The sequence below is a fragment of the Bombus vosnesenskii genome, unplaced genomic scaffold, assembly GCF_011952255.1.
Source record: "Bombus vosnesenskii isolate JDL3184/JDL3185 unplaced genomic scaffold, Bvos_JDL3184-5_v1.1 scf7180000013883, whole genome shotgun sequence".
NCBI lineage: Eukaryota > Metazoa > Arthropoda > Insecta > Hymenoptera > Apidae > Bombus > Bombus vosnesenskii.
The window spans coordinates 545,437-564,936 of NW_022883264.1; the positions used below are offsets into that span (position 1 = coordinate 545,437).

The 19,500-nt window shown below is 32.0% G+C and overlaps 3 protein-coding genes across 15 annotated transcripts in view; 2 read left to right on the plus strand and 1 right to left on the minus strand.

Moving 5' to 3' along the window:
* Window positions 1-161: 161 nt before the first annotated feature.
* LOC117239138 (katanin p60 ATPase-containing subunit A-like 1) lies at window positions 162-11,524 on the minus strand. Of its 5 annotated transcripts, none has more exons than XM_033504491.1 (11): window positions 11,466-11,524; window positions 2,528-2,828; window positions 2,318-2,453; window positions 2,080-2,224; window positions 1,911-2,001; window positions 1,721-1,842; window positions 1,479-1,658; window positions 1,227-1,369; window positions 1,047-1,159; window positions 842-968; window positions 162-764 (listed from the first exon to the last, which is right to left on the minus strand). In XM_033504491.1, exons 2-11 carry the CDS (start codon window positions 2,808-2,810, stop codon window positions 566-568), a joined length of 1,539 nt encoding a protein of 512 aa, XP_033360382.1. In that variant the 5' UTR covers window positions 2,811-2,828; window positions 11,466-11,524; the 3' UTR covers window positions 162-565. The 5 variants fall into 5 exon arrangements, with proteins under 5 accessions (XP_033360382.1, XP_033360380.1, XP_033360379.1 ...); XM_033504489.1 differs by lacking the exon at window positions 11,466-11,524 and adding an exon at window positions 4,055-4,186; XM_033504488.1 differs by lacking the exon at window positions 11,466-11,524 and adding an exon at window positions 3,349-3,577.
* On the plus strand, window positions 3,812-10,728 carry LOC117239134 (putative uncharacterized protein DDB_G0282133). 4 transcript variants are annotated; one of them, XM_033504473.1, is made up of 6 exons: window positions 3,812-3,951; window positions 4,040-4,422; window positions 4,491-4,583; window positions 4,822-4,823; window positions 6,566-6,728; window positions 7,069-10,728. In XM_033504473.1, the coding sequence occupies exons 1-6, from the start codon at window positions 3,924-3,926 to the stop codon at window positions 10,192-10,194; spliced, it is 3,795 nt and encodes a 1,264-aa protein (XP_033360364.1). In that variant the 5' UTR covers window positions 3,812-3,923; the 3' UTR covers window positions 10,195-10,728. The 4 variants fall into 4 exon arrangements, with proteins under 4 accessions (XP_033360364.1, XP_033360360.1, XP_033360361.1 ...); XM_033504469.1 differs by lacking the exons at window positions 3,812-3,951; window positions 4,040-4,422; window positions 4,491-4,583; window positions 4,822-4,823 and adding exons at window positions 5,092-5,391; window positions 5,509-5,664; window positions 5,783-5,845; XM_033504470.1 differs by lacking the exons at window positions 3,812-3,951; window positions 4,040-4,422; window positions 4,491-4,583; window positions 4,822-4,823 and adding exons at window positions 5,569-5,664; window positions 5,746-5,845.
* Window positions 11,525-11,576: 52 nt separating the features above from the next.
* Window positions 11,577-19,500, plus strand: part of LOC117239135 (AMP deaminase 2) — a 33,444-nt gene continuing 25,520 nt past the window's right edge. Inside the window, exons 1-3 of one of the 6 annotated variants that reach the window (XM_033504474.1) lie at window positions 11,782-11,975; window positions 13,574-13,660; window positions 14,404-14,540. In XM_033504474.1, the coding sequence (XP_033360365.1) occupies window positions 11,959-11,975; window positions 13,574-13,660; window positions 14,404-14,540 (241 nt within the window). In that variant the 5' untranslated portion in view covers window positions 11,782-11,958. Of the gene's footprint in view, window positions 11,712-11,781; window positions 11,976-12,888; window positions 13,013-13,573; window positions 13,661-14,403; window positions 14,541-16,226; window positions 16,385-17,410; window positions 17,478-19,500 lie in introns of those variants that run through there. The other 5 variants (XM_033504476.1, XM_033504475.1, XM_033504477.1 and 2 more) reach the window with 5 other exon arrangements.

Sequence of the window (19,500 nt, forward strand, 5' to 3'; positions counted from 1 at the left end):
TGTTAATAATTTAAATATAAAAATAAATATATTCAAAATTGTAAGTAAAACTGTTAATTTTATTTTTATAATATAGTCATTTTAAAATATCTAAATTAGTTCTGAAGTACATATACACTATAGAAACATCAAACAATAATTGACTTAGACAAATGAGAATCTATAGACTATAAAATCATTTAATATCATCCTTTGCATTTTAGTTCTATAGATCAAGTAATAATAACATAATATCAAATTGCATTCTCCCACTAAAAAATTATTTTGTAATATTATATAATTTGCGCAATTTTTCGTGTACAATGTATTATAAAATCGAAGTAAAGATTTTAATTTGTAGAAAATCGTATGAATTTGCATTACTCGTTGATTATAAATTAGAAAAAGTATAGTTGCTCATAATAGTAATACGATGAAGAAAGTCGAGAATCCGATTATTATAGTACTGATAGATATGTTGTGATTATTATATTTTGCTTATCAATAATTACAAATAAAAAATTTAAATAATCTTCGTCTAAATAAGCAATTTTTTATGAAATCATATTCTTTGAGTAGAATGATATCAGGATGAACCAAATTCACTCATCCATTTTTCATATTTTTCTAAATCTTCTTGAGAAACACTCTTATTACACCTTTCCACAGCTTCATCAAAATCTGCAGCAGATACAGGTAAATCTAGTTCTTCTTTTGGTAATTGTCTAATTTGATCAGGTTTTAAACCTGCAATTTTTTTCCGCATCGACATCATGGACGCATCTCTGTACATAAATATGCTCCAAATGTACGTGTATATTACACATATAAAATTTTATATATATTAAATATTTTTGTTTACCTGCAAACGTTTGTAATATCTGCTCCAGAGTAACCTTCTAATTTTTTTGCAATATCTGCTAAATCTACAGATAAATCTACTTTTACTTCTCGTAGGTTAATTTTTAACAGTGCTTCTCTACCTTCACCTGTGTATTTCAATTTTTTGTTAGAAAATTAATGTATACATCACATAAATTTCTCCTATGAAATTCCAATTAACTTACGATTTGGTAACGGAATATAAATACGCTTTTCTAATCGTCTTCGAAGAGCTTCATCAATATCCCATGGAAAGTTTGTTGCTGCTAACACCATTACAACTTTACTTGGATCTTCACTAGAAAATACATTCTATTTTATAAACAATTCATATAAATAAAAAATTATATATAGAATTATTCTACCTATTGGAACTTATACCATCCATTTGTACCAGAAGTTCAGATTTTACTCGTCGTGAAGCTTCATGTTCAGACTCAGATCCTCTTCTAGAGCAGAGAGAGTCAATTTCGTCAATGAAGATTGTGCTAGGTGCATAAAATCTGGCCTGCATAAAAGTACGTATAATGATTAAAAAGTATTTAAAAATATTTTTTGCTTAAATACATTCACTGTTTTACTAAACAATATATCATTTCACTGTTGATAATAATTACCATTTCAAAAAGTAGACGAACAAGTTTTTCAGATTCTCCCCTATACTTTGAAGTTAGAGTGGAAGATGATACATTAAAAAATGTTGTTCCACATTCAGTGGCTACTGCTTTTGCTAACATTGTTTTTCCAGTTCCTGGTGGACCAACCATAAGTACTCCTTTCCAAGGGCGACGAATTCCCTGAAAATATAAACCATATTTTATTATGAGAAATATCGAATATACAAGATTGGTATATATACCTTAAAGAAATCTGGCATCCACATTGGAAGAACAACAGCTTCTTCCAACAATCGTTTTGCTTCATGCAAGTCAGCTATATCGTCCCAATGAATATTTGGATTTTTTTGAACAATATCTCTTTCTGTAACATTTATATGAATATATACCAATTTTACATTAAGACTGTTATTATACTATTATATATATTACCTAATAAATCAACCAAATCTCTATCATTTCCAGATGGTTCAAATTTGCGTTCCTCTACTTCCACATCTACTTTTTCAGTTTCCAATTTCTCCTGAAAATATTATTTATAATATCATCATGTTGTATATATGGAAATAATTGACTAAAAAAATATAAAAACGTAAGTTACTTTGTTTATGTCATCCTTTCTTGATGTTTTTCTCTCATCTTTTTTAGCAATTTTGGCATCTGGTCTTTTCCCAGTGGTTACAGATCTTCGTACATTTGTCCGATTTTGTTGTTGCTTTGGTTGATTTTTCAGTGGTCTAATATTTCTATGTGAACATAATTTAATAGTATCAATATAATGTAATTTTCTTTGGTTGAAACTTGTTTTTTACAATAAATATATCTAAATATAAAATTACTTTTGCTCAGCAGGTGTTAAAGGTGGCCATACATCTGGATCTCTTGCTGGTGTTTGATTCCATGAACTATCTGAATTATTATAGGTCCATAAAGTTGGATCTCTTGTTGGCTCCTCAAATGATAAACATGAAGTACCTAAATGTTTGTTTTACATTTTTATTACTTTATTGTACATATCCTTATTACAAGTTTTTTATAAATAATCATACCCAGTAATCTTTCTCCATGCGTATCGACTTTGAAAAGTTGTAAGGTATTTGAAGTTGCTTTTACTTTTTCAAATTCTTGAACAATTTGATGTTGCACAAGTTGCCATTTAGCTTTCCGTGTGACATCTGCAATGCTTGCAAGCAACCGATGAATCTGTTGAACAACACCTTGGTAATAAACTCCAGATGTATCATAGTTTCCAGTCAAAGCCATTTCACGAGCCAGTTTGGTATTTTCACAAATTTCATTGATTGAAACTGCCATGATTTTTTTAAAATGCATATATATATATATATGAACCTGTATGTACACAAATATTTACAATAAAAATGATAAAATCTCAAACAAGAAATGATATATTTAGGCTTAATTTAGTTCAATATTCTTAAGATCAATTCAAGATAAATTATTTGAAAACATTACATTAACACTAATATTAATATACAAAAATAATTGTCTACTTTATTATATCATTGTATCAAAACCTTTAATATAAATAAATGTTAGCAATTAGCATGTTCCAATGAAGTAAAATATATTATAAATTTCAAATACAATAAATTAATTTTTTAATTACTAAACAGAAACAAAACCAATACTACAATATTTGTTGTTCCTCTAGATAATTATAATATTACATCTAAATATGTATGTATGTAAGTCAAATTACTTTTATATGAAACGATCTTTTAAAATATTAAAACTATTATCGTAAATATCGAACCTATCTCAGAATGAATACTATGAACTCAGATCCGAAAAATAATGTAACTCGTGATTAGTATGCTGTAAATTAGTAAAAATAATTGAATTATCGTACAATTATTAAAAAATCCTACTAGTTACAAACAACACAGTTATTTGCCATATAATTTACACGAATTTGTTGAAACGGTCGCCATATTATCATTTAGAAATCGCGGTATTTTTTAAATTCTTGTCTTTCACTCAAAACTTTATTAATAATTAACGTATCTCCTCAGCATTTCATTATTCTAGTTTCTCTACTTAAATTTTGAAGTATAAATGCATTTTAATTAAAACGTTATTCTAATACACAATGTAATATGAAAATCGATACTATAATAACGCAGAAACTCTAAATCAAGAAGAAAATAAACAGATTTTTTAAATGTTGAGGATATAAACACAATGAAAAATAATTAAAAATGAAAGAACGTCGTATGTGAACTGTATAGGTTATCATGCGCGGTTATACGGAATTGTATATCTTTTATGATATCATAGACAAATAAGAACGATACACATACGTATGTCAATATTGTTATATATTTTATAATAGTGTTCGTAATAATTATATTACGTATGATTTTGTATCAACAAAAAGACAAATTTTGAATTACTAACGAAGTAGAAGATATAAAGACTTTTCAAATGCAGGACATCTCTGATGATTGTACAGGTTGGTATTATGTAAAATTATCTAAATAGTATTAATTTCATTTCTATATTTTACATAGTTACTTTAATAAGTATTTCTCACGTGTTAGATATGAGATTATTACCAATGAATGAAGTGCTCAAACCACTAGCTTGGTTAAAAGGAACATGGAGAACTAAAAGTCCTGGAGCTGGTAAATATCCAACAATTCAACCGTTCAGATATTGCGAAGAGATGTCCTTCTCTTCTATCGGTCAACCAATGTTAAATTATTCTGCACTAAGTTGGAAGCCTGATGAAAAAACTCCAATGCATTATGAAGTTGGATTTTTGAAAATAATACCTGATACAAATAAAGTTTATATGCTGCTGTCTCATAACTTTGGTGTAACAACAATAGAAGAAGGAGTTGTTGAAGATAAAATCATTAAATTGAAAACTACTCATATAGGAAGACCAACAGAAGGAACAAGAAGACCTATAGTATTGGAGGTATAATTATTTACTTAAAAATTAATTTATTAAAAGAATAACATATGATTAATCATTATTTTAAACAGCTTCGAAGACAATTTGCTCTTGTTGGAGACTGTTTAGAACATACATTATATATGGCTACAGAAGACACAAAATTGCAAGAACATTTACATGCAGTTTATATTAAAAAATGCGAAATTGACCCATAAAACTATACAATATAATTATATTAAACTGTACAATATGATATTGATATATATATATATATCATATTGTATTTCAGTACAAAATATTTAAAAAAGAAATAAAAGTGTAATAGTATGTAATAGTCTGTGTACACAATCACAATAGATGTTATGTGATATAAAATTGAGGTTCAATAATATAGTAATTGTAGTGGTATTATAATTATAGAAGCATTTTATGAAAAATATGTACGTCAATTTTATTGGTATTATATTAAATAAAACTATTTTTAAACAATAAAGTTTTCAAAGAGTGAAAAGCTGTAGTAAAATGATGAGTAACATTTAAAATAGATATGTATATACATATATGGATGACCTTAACAAAAGTGTATGAAACTTTTTATTTATTTGTAAATATTATTTTAAACAAAGAAATATTTTAATTTTTTATAAGTACTATGTCAAAATATAATTTTGTAGAGACATATATATTTTATTATTGCGTGTATTAGAGCGGGAGTAGGGACAACACCTGCGTGTTTATCTGCTGTAGCATCCCCTATCCTACCATTGCACGACGTCAAATACGACAGTTGTTCGTAGTGCCGAACCAAAGAAGGATCGTTACAACTATTCTTGTTATGATTGTTCGAAATAAAATGAGCTTATATTACGTAGTAATATGTAACATATTCTTTCAAGTATTATTTAATGAATTTAGTGACTATTCGTCTTAGTTATTCAATCAATAAATAGTTTTACGAAGTAACAAGATAAATATCCACTATTTACAAATGTAATGTCTATTTATTACATATTATATAGTTATAGAGTGTTTATCACTTTTGCAAAGTATTATATTCTCTGTAAATGATGTTTACAAAAATATTAGTTTTATTAAAATTTTTCGTAGCATGCGCCAAGTATCGAACGTCGATACAATCGATAACTTTGAACTATCAATTAGTTTCAAGTTAAATTGTACATTGTTATCAATCATGACATCGTTTTATGACAATTATGATTATTATAAAAAAATGCTGGAACTACAGGAAAAATTACGAAAAAGGTAAATAAATATAGACTCTTTTTGAAACAGTGGTCTGTAGTAAAATTGTTAAGTATGAGCATGTTATTTTTAAATCTATAGACAAGTCATTATATATGTTTGTAAACAACTGTTACAGTGAAGAGGAGAGAATAAGATTAGAAGAGAGATTTAAAATACTCGTACAAGAATCTCGTAATAGGTGAGTGTTTAAAAGAAAGTTATTTATTTAAAAGTATTATTCTTCAATTTCTTATTTCTACATACATATATTTTATACAGATTTTCCTAAATTCTTAAAGTAGTAAATTGATTTATTCAGTTTACTATATATTCTATTGAAAAGCGATTAAGAATATGTTTAGACATACACATACATTGGCAAGTAGCTGTTGTTATTGATTTTATTTCCGTTTTACGTAATAATAACACGATAGAATTTCGGAGATTATGTATTGATTTAGAAGCGACCTAGTTTTGAGAAATGTCACAATCAATACTAACTTTGTCTTTCAATTGATTTGGAATATAAATTCCTTATTCTTTGTGTTTACGTTTTCTACTTTAACACTTATTCCTTAACTTAACCTATGTATGTAAACATTGATCGGATATAGTAATACAGGGTTTGTAAGATTTGCATAAACATTCCCTTAATTTGGCACTGGAGCCTTCATATTTTGATATACATACTTGTACACAATTATACATATATATTTTGCCAATGTCATGCAATGTCCTTCGATTATGCGGACACATTCGACAAACTATGCTATATAAGATATGATTAACAAAAATGAAAGATCTTTTTGCTTACGATTATTCATTTTTTACTCTGGTAATATTCTTTAAAACGGATTCCTTTTTTTTAAAGAAATGGGAATTTTATTTTGAAAAAATTATGAAATCATTGATATTCCAGGCATGATGCGTGTATAAATCGATTGCGTTTAAGATATATAGAGTTTTTAGAAGAACAACGTACAAGAGATGAAAGAAATCATAAACTTCTTGAAGCATTGGATAGAGTAGATAATAGCCTTGCATTGATGACTGCAAAAACAGATAGACTTAATGTTCTTAGAGTGAGTTTCTTTATCTTCTACAATCTAAAATTAAAAAACTCATCATTCTACATATATATGTTATAGTTATACCCGAGACATTAAATAATTTCTCGTAATTTACATGTGTTTCGTTTTCATAGATTATTATGTATTGGTTAAATAAAAGATTTTTATGCAAGTTAATTCATATGGACTAAGATCATACATTTTGTTTTTCTTTGAAAGCACTTGCAAGTACAATGCACGTCAACTAACATTAACGCACAGCATGTGACTGTATAAATATGAAATACTTTGAAATAAGATATGTGCGATTCGAAATACATACTGCAATGCAGAATATCTCGTTATTTTTCAGAAACAATATGAAGCTTATCTTCGTCGTATTTATACAGTCCCTAGCCCGTCGATGAATATTAATGATGACGGCAATGTAACGAATCAAGGTGAAGATAGGTATTTAAGGAGAGATGTCACCGTGGAACAAATCTCCCCCGAAGTAGAAAATACTTTATCGCCTCGGTTGCTGCGGTTGAACGGTCAAAAGAACCGATCGATTTCTCCAACTGCATCGAAATTAGCTAAATCAGCCCAAAATATGGGCTGCGACTATTATCAACGAAATAATGCGCAATCAATAACTTTAAATCAGCAGATAAACAACAAGAATATTTTACGATCGTATTCATCGATTCCACAAGATAACGAATCGATACAACAACCAACAACGCAGGACATATCGTCACAAAATTTTCAACAAAAGCGATCGTATGTTCAAATTGATCCAAATTTACACATTCCGTATGTGTCACCAGGTCGATCGTGTTCGTTGAATCAACAAACTACTTCGCATTTTAACTGCAGCAAACCCTTGTTGGAACAAATGGAAATACCTCAAAATATGTCGCAGTTTATGGTTCCAGAACGTACCGACTGTAGCATGTCGCAGTATAAGTTGTTGGATGTGTCTCCAAATCGATTTGCTCCGATGACTCTACATTATGTTCATTCATCATCAGTTGCGCAACCTTTTCAACGAAAAAGTAATAGAGCATTGTTACACGATACGGAAACACAGACAAGAAGCGTCGATATATCCCCGAGTGAAATATCTTCAGTTTATAGGACTATGCCAGTGTCTGAGGAACGAAACCTGTGCGGTATGTCTTCGCTAAACAAATCTCCAATTTTATCAAAACAAACTTCTCCGCGTTACTTTGATTATTCTTGGAGGAAACCTGATCATTTCAAATCAAAGCACAAATCTGTTAGCGGTACTTCCGTGCGCCCGCTAACTACTTCCGACGTCGACAATATGATAAGACGATACAAATGTTTTACCCCAGAAACTTCCACTAATGCGAGGCTGTCGATGGGTGCCAGACAATCCGCCGAAGAAGACGAAAGTAGAACAGCAACGATCGTAGAGAACGAGTTGGATAGGTACATCGATAAAATTCGGAAACTTCATCGGGACCTTGATGCGCAAAGTTTAGAGGAAATCGATCAGGAGCAGACTATGGGCGATAATATGCTTAACGCTTCTTTGTCCGATGATAATTTGTCGGAGATTCTTCCTGGCGAAGATCAATTTAAAGAAAATCTTCCTAAAAAAATTGAGAAGGTTTTAGCATTGGCGGATGATCTTGCGTCTAGATCGGCGGATCTGAACGTTGCCAACGAGCCTGGAAAAGAACGCATGGATAGAAATAGAAATGTCGATCTAGTTCAAACCACGAAGAGCGGCGCACCGACTTCAGAAAGGAACTACGTTGCATTTTCGGATACACGCAACGGCTGTAAAACATCGGTTACGCTTGCAAAAGACGAAATTAGCAGGGATATTATATTACAGGAGACAAAATTAGATCCACATCAATATATTGAAAATTCTAGGAAAGAGAATCTCAGCAATCTAAGTAACACACTGGAACATTATGAACGACAATTACCAAAAGTGGAAATAGATGACCACGTTGATTTCGCCGTTTCATCAAGTGATAAGGTTACGAAACAAGACACTAAGAGTATTATGCCCGAAAATATAGAAGGAGAAGAAAATAGTGAAAAAGACATAAATATTTATATGGCAGCCGAATCAAATCTTAATGAGTATTCGTTTGGTACTTTAGAAGAATTAGAACCATGGAATATGGATGTTTTACAGAAACGAATAAGAGAAGTAGATTTAACTAACGAAGCTAAAAATCAATTTGGTAAAACAAAAGTTGTTATTGATAGTCTAAATCAAGATGACGTAGAACAAATTGAATCTTCAAATGAAATTGAAACTATGGAAAGTAAAGAGGATAAGAAAGGTTCTAGCGAAGATTCGCATGGAAAAGATATAGATTTGAATACTACGGAGGATGAACTAAAACAAAAAGGTACCGAGTGTCTTGTATCAAAAGAAGAGCTTACGAGTAAAGACGAAATAGAAGTAAGTGAGGCTTCTGCTTCACAAGACCAGAAAGAAGAATACAAAGATAATGGTTATACGAACAATGAGGCTGTTATTCAAAATATAAAACCAGCAGGAGATCAGACTGATGAACAGAATGAACCTAACTGTGAGCAAAAGCAAGCACCTAATGAAATTAATCCTATATCTGTTACAGCTCAAGATAATGAACAAGACGTAATGGTACAAGATTATGGCTATACTAATCAAAATTACTACGAAGATTCTAATCAAGTACAGAATTACACGCAAAATTATGAAGCAGAATATACTGGTTTGAACGAGGAATATAATTACGATCAAAATGCGTCGTATGAGAATAATCAAAGTGAAAATTACGATCAAAATATGTCGTATAACGCTGAACAAAAGCAAAATTACGATCCAAATGTTTCGTACGAAACTAATCAAGGTGAAAATTACAATTCAAATGCATTATATGATACCAATGAAGAACAAAATTACGACCTAGGCTCATCATATAAAACCGGTCAAGATCAGAATTACGAACAAAACGTGTATGAGGATAATCAAAATCAAAATCAAGAATATCAAGAATATGTCAATCAGGAATATATGCAAGGTTCGAACGAGCAATACGGAGAATATGCAGGCGAACAATACGGTTCTGAAAATCAGTATGAACACGATACCAACATGCAGTACCAAGAAGACGCGAATCAACAATATGCGTACGATTATGATCAACAATACGAAACCAAGCAACAGAGTGACACCAATATAAATCAGTCCTTTGCATGTCCTGATTACGACTCTAATCGAGCGCAACTTATACAGGAAGAAGATAAGCAAAATCAAGAACATAAAGAATTACAAGAAGAGGCAAAATATGAAGAAGCAGAGGGAAAAGTTGATACAGCCCAGGGCAAAAATGAAGTATTATCTTCTGAGAATGGGACGAAGAAAAAGAAAGATGTAATCAAATCTTTATTGGATTCTGATACAGACAGCACTATCGAAAGGAACGTTTCAAATACGGAAAGTGATTTTGATTTTAATTGAAACGCCACAAATTGAGAGGAAATCTGTATAAAATGTATTTGACATTCCAAGCAAGATATTTCCTTTTTATTTCTTAACGCACATCTATGTGATATACGCTTAGATTATATTCGACAATGTAAGTTTAGTGTAATGTAACAAAATCACGTAGGGATCTCTCAACCAAAAAAAAGAAAAAAAGAAGAATATTCCTGTTTGTTCTTTTGTTGTTATTTCTGTTTGATATACACTTGCATTATCTTTATAACAGCCAAAGAACATGTATTTTTAGAACTTTTATCTCAAAACTATTAGCCGTAGTTTTAAAGTTTTAACATGAATAATATATATATATATATAAGTTTCGATATATAAATAGGTATCTACAAAATAATTAATCTTTCAAATTATAGCATTCGCCATTTGATAGAAATAGAGTTTAGAAATGTCAATGTTCCTTTATAATTACTAGAATTTGCGAATTTTTATGCATTCATAGGAAATTTGTAAGTGCAAACTTGCACAAATCGCACATATGATAAAATACATATAATATCCAAGGTATAGTGCTTTCTATAATACTTGGTAGGTAAAACGATTTTCCATCGAGGCTCTGCTTTTTTAATTCTATTCTCAAAAATATGAATTTGCATAAGAATCCACAATTTAACGATTAGATATTTTTCCCAAACTTTATGCGATGTAATCTTTTAATATATTTAAAGGATGCACCAGTGATAGTGCGTCGCGAAATATGGATTTTCGCAGATCGACAGTCGCGAGTCTGCGCCAGTCGTGTGCCACTGTCGCGCCACTCGACCAATCGCGCCCATTGCCGTATGTTTCCTTTGTTTCTGCTACTTTTAAGGTTACAGGTGAAAAATTTTGTATTTTTCGAGTATTGGACTATTGGACACTAAACATATGTTTAATATTCCATAATCAACGATCTGATAGTTATTAAAACGATATATATACTTTGAAATCAATCAATAGTAAACTGGGATATTTTTTTATTCATTAATGGGTTTGAATGTTTTAAAACAGTAGTCAATTTATTAAGTGTATTTTATCGTAAAAATTACTTGCTATTTCTGCGTATTTTGTAGGTTATGTGTTAATAAACAAGTAATGGTTACACTTACAAATGAGGTTATTTTATTATGGGCAATGGAAATGTGAAATTGTAGATACAGTTTCTGAAAAAGATTAATATACGCTTTAATGAAGATAAAGTGTAACTACATTTACTATCATGAAACAGGTCTTATTGTGTTTACTATTATATTTATCGTTTATATGAATTCTGATAATACGCTTGTCGAGTTTACAGGGAGGTCCTCGAAACGGTAGGTACGATCCTACGCTGATCGTGGCTGAAACGTGCAGTGACAGTCGGTAGCTAACAGCACGCTCCAGCGTGCCGGAAGTTTTACCTGTGGCGTTTTTCTTTTTATCAAAAAGTGTATTCGAGAACTATCGTTCGACAAAGTTTTTTCTTTCGCATCTTTGATAAATCTTGTAACAAAGCAATACATGTATGTGAACCTTTTTCTCATATATATCATTAAACTACGTTCATGTCCTTGTTGTGACTATATTTTGGAAGCTACTCTAAAAGGCAAATTGAGTGTTTCCATGAACACATACATTCGTTCAAACGTCAGATGTTCCGAAAATTGTGCTTTGTGGTTGGTTTGATCAACGTGTAACGCGTACATGTAATTCTTTATTGTAAGTTGTTCAAGTGAAGTGTTTTTCCTAATTCAAGGAGAGAAAAAACGCATGCTGACGTTTCACCCGTAAGCTCTAAGAATAGCGAAAGTGTAAGAGAGTCAACGCTTTGATAACAGATTGAATAATGACGAACCAATTCATTGTTATTTTGTCTTATGTGATACGATACAAATGGGGTATCCTACTTAAATTTTCCCACGCAGTTATTTACCGAATTATTCATTATTCGGAAAAATGTTTAAAATAAAACTTGTAGAAACATAAAAAAGATGTTTTATAGAGATATTTACAAGTTTTGCTTAGCTAGATGATGTCTAAACGTTTCTTTTATATGACGCTACACATATATATGTATATGTTTTTGTCCAGTTAATTATAAGTGTATAAGAGACTCCGAGATAAATTCATTGACCTCTGATGTACTGGCCTTTCAATATACTTAAAGGTTATTTGTTATCAATTAATATTTTTGTTATTTACACTATTTTACTTTGCTACGCTATTTACCATTAATACTGTCAATTTTATTAATAGTATATTTACTATTGATACTTTTAATTCGTCGCTTCGATCGTTAATATGATGATTTTCTTATTTTGTAAGTTTAAAATCTTCTGAAAGACATCTAATTCGCTATCAGACGAATATGGTTCCAGCATAATGATGTTTCTGTCCATAAAAGCCGTCGAAAAACACTAAATGATTTGTTTTTTTATAATTGGATGCCATCAATTTCGAGTTCGGCACTTATAAATTATTTTTATTTATATGTATATTTACAATATTTACATATATTATATGGTATATATTTATAAGATATCTGATGTATGTATATTTACAAAATATTACAATCTTTGATAATTGTCTGGGATGTCTGCCAGCAAATTACATGCTAGAGTAATTTTAGGAGGTATAAGTATCATTTCATTACTGTATATTGTGCTGCCTCCTTGCAAATGCATAAAATAAACAAAATTTTCTGGATTTTCTACGAAGGAGGAGAAGTTTAAGGCGATATTGCTCTATGACTAGAATTAGATGATAAATATGTATGAGAAAGCTGGAGATGTCTTGTATGGAGTTGGGATCGGCGATTGATATCGTAAGTAATGTTTTCGCAAGCTTAGTACTTTTCCAGTGTAAAATGTACACGCGTTCTTTTAGAAACGTAATTCTTTCACCTAGTGTAGATAAAATTTCAGAAATTAAGTGGTCGATTGCTCTGAAATTTTTATATGTTATTCCATATATTACATGCTATGTCAACGGTAACAAATTTATATTTTTACGTCGTTTATCAAAAATTTTTTTTTTAATTCATGAAAATCGTTAAATTTTGCATCGTTCATAGAGGAATATCTTCTTAAACGATGATAGATGACGTTCGATAATCTTGAAAAGTTAATGTACATATACCATAATCATAGGTAACCATACCAAATAGACCGATAGATCGATGAATTTATTTCGAAAAGTGTTACTCGCCTATAATAACTAGACGACCTTTTTCGTTTATAGTGTATTGCTTTCTACATTTTGTCTTTCCCTGTTTCGTTATCTTAATTTTTTTAAATTCTGCTTATATTTATTACGTAAACCGATCTGTGGAGTAAAAAATGAGCAGCAAGATAAACAACTATGAAGATTTATAAACATGATTTAGATTTGCGTTCATCATAGCGAAATTTAACGGACCCCGAACTTTTAACAAGCTTGATTTATCACTTGGACGGTCGATTAATTTGACCAGGTATGTGCTGGATGAAAAATCAATTTCACATAGAAAAAAACATCATTAATTATAACCTTATCTATTGATTTTGCGTGAATTTTCGTTAATTAACGTTATGATATAAACAACGAGGAACTAAGATATAAACACCATAAATTAATAATAATGGTTTTAATGATTTTACGTAGGTAAATAGTATGAAGTACGTTTTTTATGAATACTGTTAAATATAATATTATATACCATTCAACAAAATATAGTATAATACACATTATAGTATAATATACATTACCATTGAAAACTATCCGAACAAGTACGCTAAATTTTGTATCGTTTAAAGGATTACCAACCAACGTATGCTTCGTATAACACAGTATAGTGACCTGACCGCGGAGGGTATCGAAACTCTTGACTATCTTATGTAGCCAGATAATTTTCACGAGTACCCTAACCGTTAGCCTTAATGATATTTACTAAAGCATTTACATATCAATTAATCGGGACCAGGTGTATCAAATTTTATATCGTTCACGCGACTACAAAAATTTGATATTATGAGAATGAAACGTCGAATTTCGATCGAAAAACGTTTCATTGGAAAATAAGTATATATGCCAATAGATGTCAGTAACATATAGTTTCTTATGACACTATCGAGTTCGTACTTTATCTACAGCAATTTGTTACGGTATCGCATATTCACCTACATAAACTGATGTTGCACTGTGCGCAGAGAAAAATCAAAACGTACATGTTTATAGAAGCATGGAAGATCTGGTAGATGTGAATGGCGTAAAGGACGTGAATAGTGGAACCAATAGGATTTATTACGAATTAGACGGCGAAGGTGACGCCGACAGTTCGACAACGCCACGTAATGTCGACCACCATCGTGATCGTAAGTTTGATTGTAATATTTTATCATGTCATTGAACTCCTATATGTGTGAATTCTTTTAGAAAAGAAACATATACCAAACGAATATTAATTAATACATGTGATGACCTGGAACTTTTGCACACCACTGTAGCATAAGCTATACATATTCCACTTTGTTGACCAGAAGATTTGAAGTACCTACGCTATTGTTATTTGTACTTTGTTTACAGTAAAACATTTTAGTTATACCAAGAGCGTTATTTTTTTAACGCGTTTGCCGTATGGTCACCATCAAGGCGTAAAGTACATTTTATTAAATATAATGCTGTAATTTTAACTCATCCAAGATATGGATAAACATTTTCGACAATAATGTTGTCTCTTATGCTAGCGCTGTAAGCTTAAGTGTATAGGTGTGAAAATTGTTATCTTTCCAACATTTAGGTTTTTAAGGATCGATAAACCGTTGTGTGACGCTAACAACCGGTTTTGTTTTAACTGGCTTTGATAGCGTGCAGAGCGTCTCCGTAATAAATGTTCTCGCGGCTTAATAATAGCTCGAATTGACAAATTATCCTATTATCGTTCCTTGTCGTACTTACTTTTCAGCCGCGCCGTTCGCATCGATCATTCGCATCCTGCATGCATCACGAACAACGTGCGTCCGTTAACTTACTCTCTTCGTAAAATATGTTCGAACATTGTCTCGCCTGACCATTTTTGAACCTTTTTGGAAACGAAAAATTCTTGTTGGACATTTAAGAGTATCTCTGAAGAAACAAAAAATGTTCTTAGCGTTATTAGCGCAGTAGAAACAAGGTCAGATAGGATACGCGTTTATATGAATTCTTTTTCGTTGCTTTACTGTTCCCTGTCCACTCCTCCAGTGGGTCCCACGTGTTTATACCGTTCGTTCAGATAGATGGAGTTCTACTGTACCATCAGGTAATGTATTTGAAATTTGGCATAGAGCCTACATCCCGTTTGCGTTCTACGTCGTCCTCTTTCTCGCCTTCGCGAAGCTGAATAGTATTTTTGCCATCGTGCGAACATCCTCTGTCTCTTTACTGTTGCGTTAGCTGGACTGTTCGAGAGTTTTACTACGTGAATAGAAACGAGAAGATAACTCGCAGTCGTTTAATTATCCTGTTTAACGACGAAAAAGCGACGGTCACATTTTCTAGTGTTTTTCCATGTTGTGAATGGTCGATATATGAATGCAAAGTTCTCTGCCAATAAGCAGTGTATTACGTATTGGTGTATTCGTATCACAAGCCACATCAACTACATATGTAATTCTCCTACGACTCGTGTTCGGTCTATCGTTTAAGGTCATTGGGCTGTCAAACAAACGTGTATGCATTTGGTTGCTTCAACGTTTAAAAAACTGTAATAGATTGGAGTGGCTTTGTGGATTTCGTGTGCAGCTAATGGATAACGAGCAATATTTGTTCGAGTATTAAACGGTTAGCACGGTCGTGTCATAACATGGAATAGTCTAACCGTAGTTAACTTGACGTTATAAAATTCAGTTGTTAAACGAACAGCGTAATAACCAAGACGAAGAACTCGGTACAGCAGACGAAGCATAGTAAATTGGTGAACTCGTCTCGAAGTTAGAACGTCTTTCACGCGAAGATGTCTGTCTAGAATATAAACATATACTGTATATAATATACCGCAGTATCAATTTTTAGAACTTAAATTACCCCGAATTAGCATCGTGAGTGCTACGTGAAGCGTCTGGCGGTTATACATATATAAATCGAATCATGTCAAGTAGAGGCGTCACCTCGACGGAAAACGACTTTTTTCATTGCTTACCGAGACTACCCAACTTTCTCATAGATCTCGAGGATGAAGGTAAACATTGGTCTTTTCTATTTACGAGTTGCTAGGTTTATTTTGTATAAATATATGACCAGACATCGTAACTATTATAAAACGAATTTTTCAAAGTTATGATGTAAGGATTAATATCTCTAAGTAAGAAACATGGCTTACAGATAACCTTTGTAAGTGATACAATTTTTTTAATAATCGTTAACAACTATTCTGGTTACCATTAACCAAGAAATACACGATATCATAATTATTTATCGTTGTCCTTCAACTATTTACTTCTATCCCTGTTATATTAATTTTTACGTTATTCAGCTAATATTTATCATCAAATTTTATGTATAAATCGCAGTTTCAAAAGAGTTCAACCTTCTTTATTTTCTACTTTTAAATGACATATTATCGACTACTATTCTGTCGTGAAAGACGAGTCTAAAATACGTGGATAAATTAAAGTCAAACGCGATACGCTATCGCTACCTTATGTACACATTGGCATATATTATTTTGCGCCCGTTAACACACGTAATCTGTCGGTATCTGTGCCTTATCGTCACGTACTGTAAGAAACAGGGAGTTTTCCGCGAGTATCTATGACGATTGACATTCGCATAGTCGAGGTGTGCATATATCCAAGTGTACTATCTATTGGTTGAATAGTTTCGTAGAAAGCAATTCTTTTCGTGGTATTCTGCAATTAAAGTGTTTGAAGCACGTACTTGAAGTGATAATTTATTCTGTCATCACTGATATCGATATATCTACTGCGTAGTAATTTATCGCTGTAGCAATTCATCTACTTTTCGATTTTGGACAATCGAACCTTTCGATCATATTCCTTTATAACGTTATTTACGAAGGATCTTGTAAAAAATTTATGTCTGAAGTTGTAGAAAAGGTCTTCTGAGAATTTTGCGTCTCTGAAATTGTACGTTCTAGCTGTATCGTTCGATATAACTTTACGTAAGTGCAGTGGAGGTGCTAGAAGTGTGACAAAGCTAAGTAACTGGAAGCAATTACCGTTTAAAAGATTTCTCGTAATTTCCTAGAAGGAATCTAATCATGTATGAATCAACGTGGGAAACGATTAGTAAATCGCATCTAAATAGAAAAGGTGACTAAATCTAAATGGAACAGCTGATTTAAAAAATCTCCCAAGAAGAGAAACATGCCTTTTTTCAAGATTAACGGATATTAGTATGTTAATATTAGGTCGGCCGAAAAGTTCCTTTCGTTTTATAAGGAAATAATGGAAAGCACAACATTTTCCTTTTTATATTATTTTATCGAATTACGTATGATCCATTTTGTTCTATCAAAATAAAGATCATAACATTCAGATCACAATGTTCGACAGATTAGGTTTCATGTTTGTATTTTTATGCATCGTTGTAAAAGACGTGTCTGTAAAAGAAAGACACCTTCCGGACAACCTAATATATTGTGTACCATGCAAAGATTTAAGAATCTCGAAGTCGCGGTAAAAAATGTAAACAAATGCGACGAGAAAAAAAACGCTGTCTAGTACAGCCTGTAGAACTGGTAGCTAGAAAATAAATATAATTCTGCAACACGATTGGCAGTAACAGCATCATTGACATGTTCCATGTTACACACGCTGAACGCTCATTGTGTTTAATTGTATTAATTAATTGAGTTAATTGTAGGTTCCATATTTGGTACGTACATACGTTTGCATATGCGAGGACTGAAGATGTACAAATCGCATTTTTAAACGAATCAACATGCACAATGCAGGTGGTATCGCCTTGATGTAATGGCGTCCGATTGGCTTCTGCTTTGGAACTTTCAGCAAGTTCAGCCCTGGCATCGATGTTCTCAGCTATGTATCTTATCTCGTGAGATACGAATGTATCTCTACGAGTGGGTGTCCGAGTTATTTTGTCTACTAGGGTATCTCGCGGCAGAGTTGCCATTGCTAGATGACCCCTTTAATCGTGTTCCCACTGCCACTGCCACTATCATATATGTCTTTGGCGAATACGCGAGCTTGTGATTTTGTTAAGAGTGGCAGTGAGAGTAGGGATGACCGCTCCTCGCGTACAACGTGAGAAATCTTCCGACGGTCTTGCTGACGAGTAATCCGCGTAGCTGGGTGTCTCAGAAGTTAGAGTCGTCTATTCCACAGGTTTACAGGTCTATTCACAGGTAAAATCTTTGTCAGATACAGATATCCTATGTCAAGTAAGTCTAACGTTATTTAGTCACAAAATGAGAATATTTCTTGCCGTCTTTACAATTTCTTAATTGATCTTATCGAAATTTCGTTATACAAATTACTTTCTTGAATTAAAACCGTTGGAACGTGTAATGGCGTATCAGTGAAATCTAAAAGTGCAGATATTTCTATTTTAGCCACGGAATCTTCTATTTTTAGCAATTTAACGATATTTAAAGTTTTGGCAAAGTTAATTGAATTTAGAAATGAAAAGCATGATATAATCATAGTGAGGATGATTCGTATGATTTTGGCGTATGAAAAATCTGCAAATCGCATATCTGTAAACACTTGCGCCAAGTGTCTCTATCGATCTCGTTTATGAAAAGCGGCTTCTTGGCGCTTAGGACCAGTCTTTGGTCGAGTGCCAGGACTTGATTTATGAGTAATGAATTCTAAACGGAGAGTTTCATATTTTTGTTAATAATTAAATGTCTACAGATGATAAAAACAGAATAGAAGCTCGTAGCAACTCACTGGCTAACAATTATATAACCAGCATGTACAGAAAAGGCTTTGAAGAACTCATCTCAGTAGATCTGATAGACCGATAAAGATCACCAGTATGCAGGGTATCCGCGTAACGCGACTTTATTTTTCTGCTATTTGCGAGGCCATGTAGCAAGAGATGTTTTGAACCGCACTTTAATGGTGTCGAGTATACTGCAAATGACGATAAAAGAATTCGACGAAAATAGTTCGTTTTCATAGCGAAACCAAGGTCACCCATGTTTAGCATAAATGGGTCCATTTGTTGCTTTTTCCATGAGATTGTAGGGGCTTTACGTCCAATTCAAAAAGCATGTTACATGATAGTTTTATTAACTCAATACTAGGTTTACGATAGTAATAGTAGGTTAGTTTAGCCGACTTCGGTTAGAAATAACTGTTATAAATG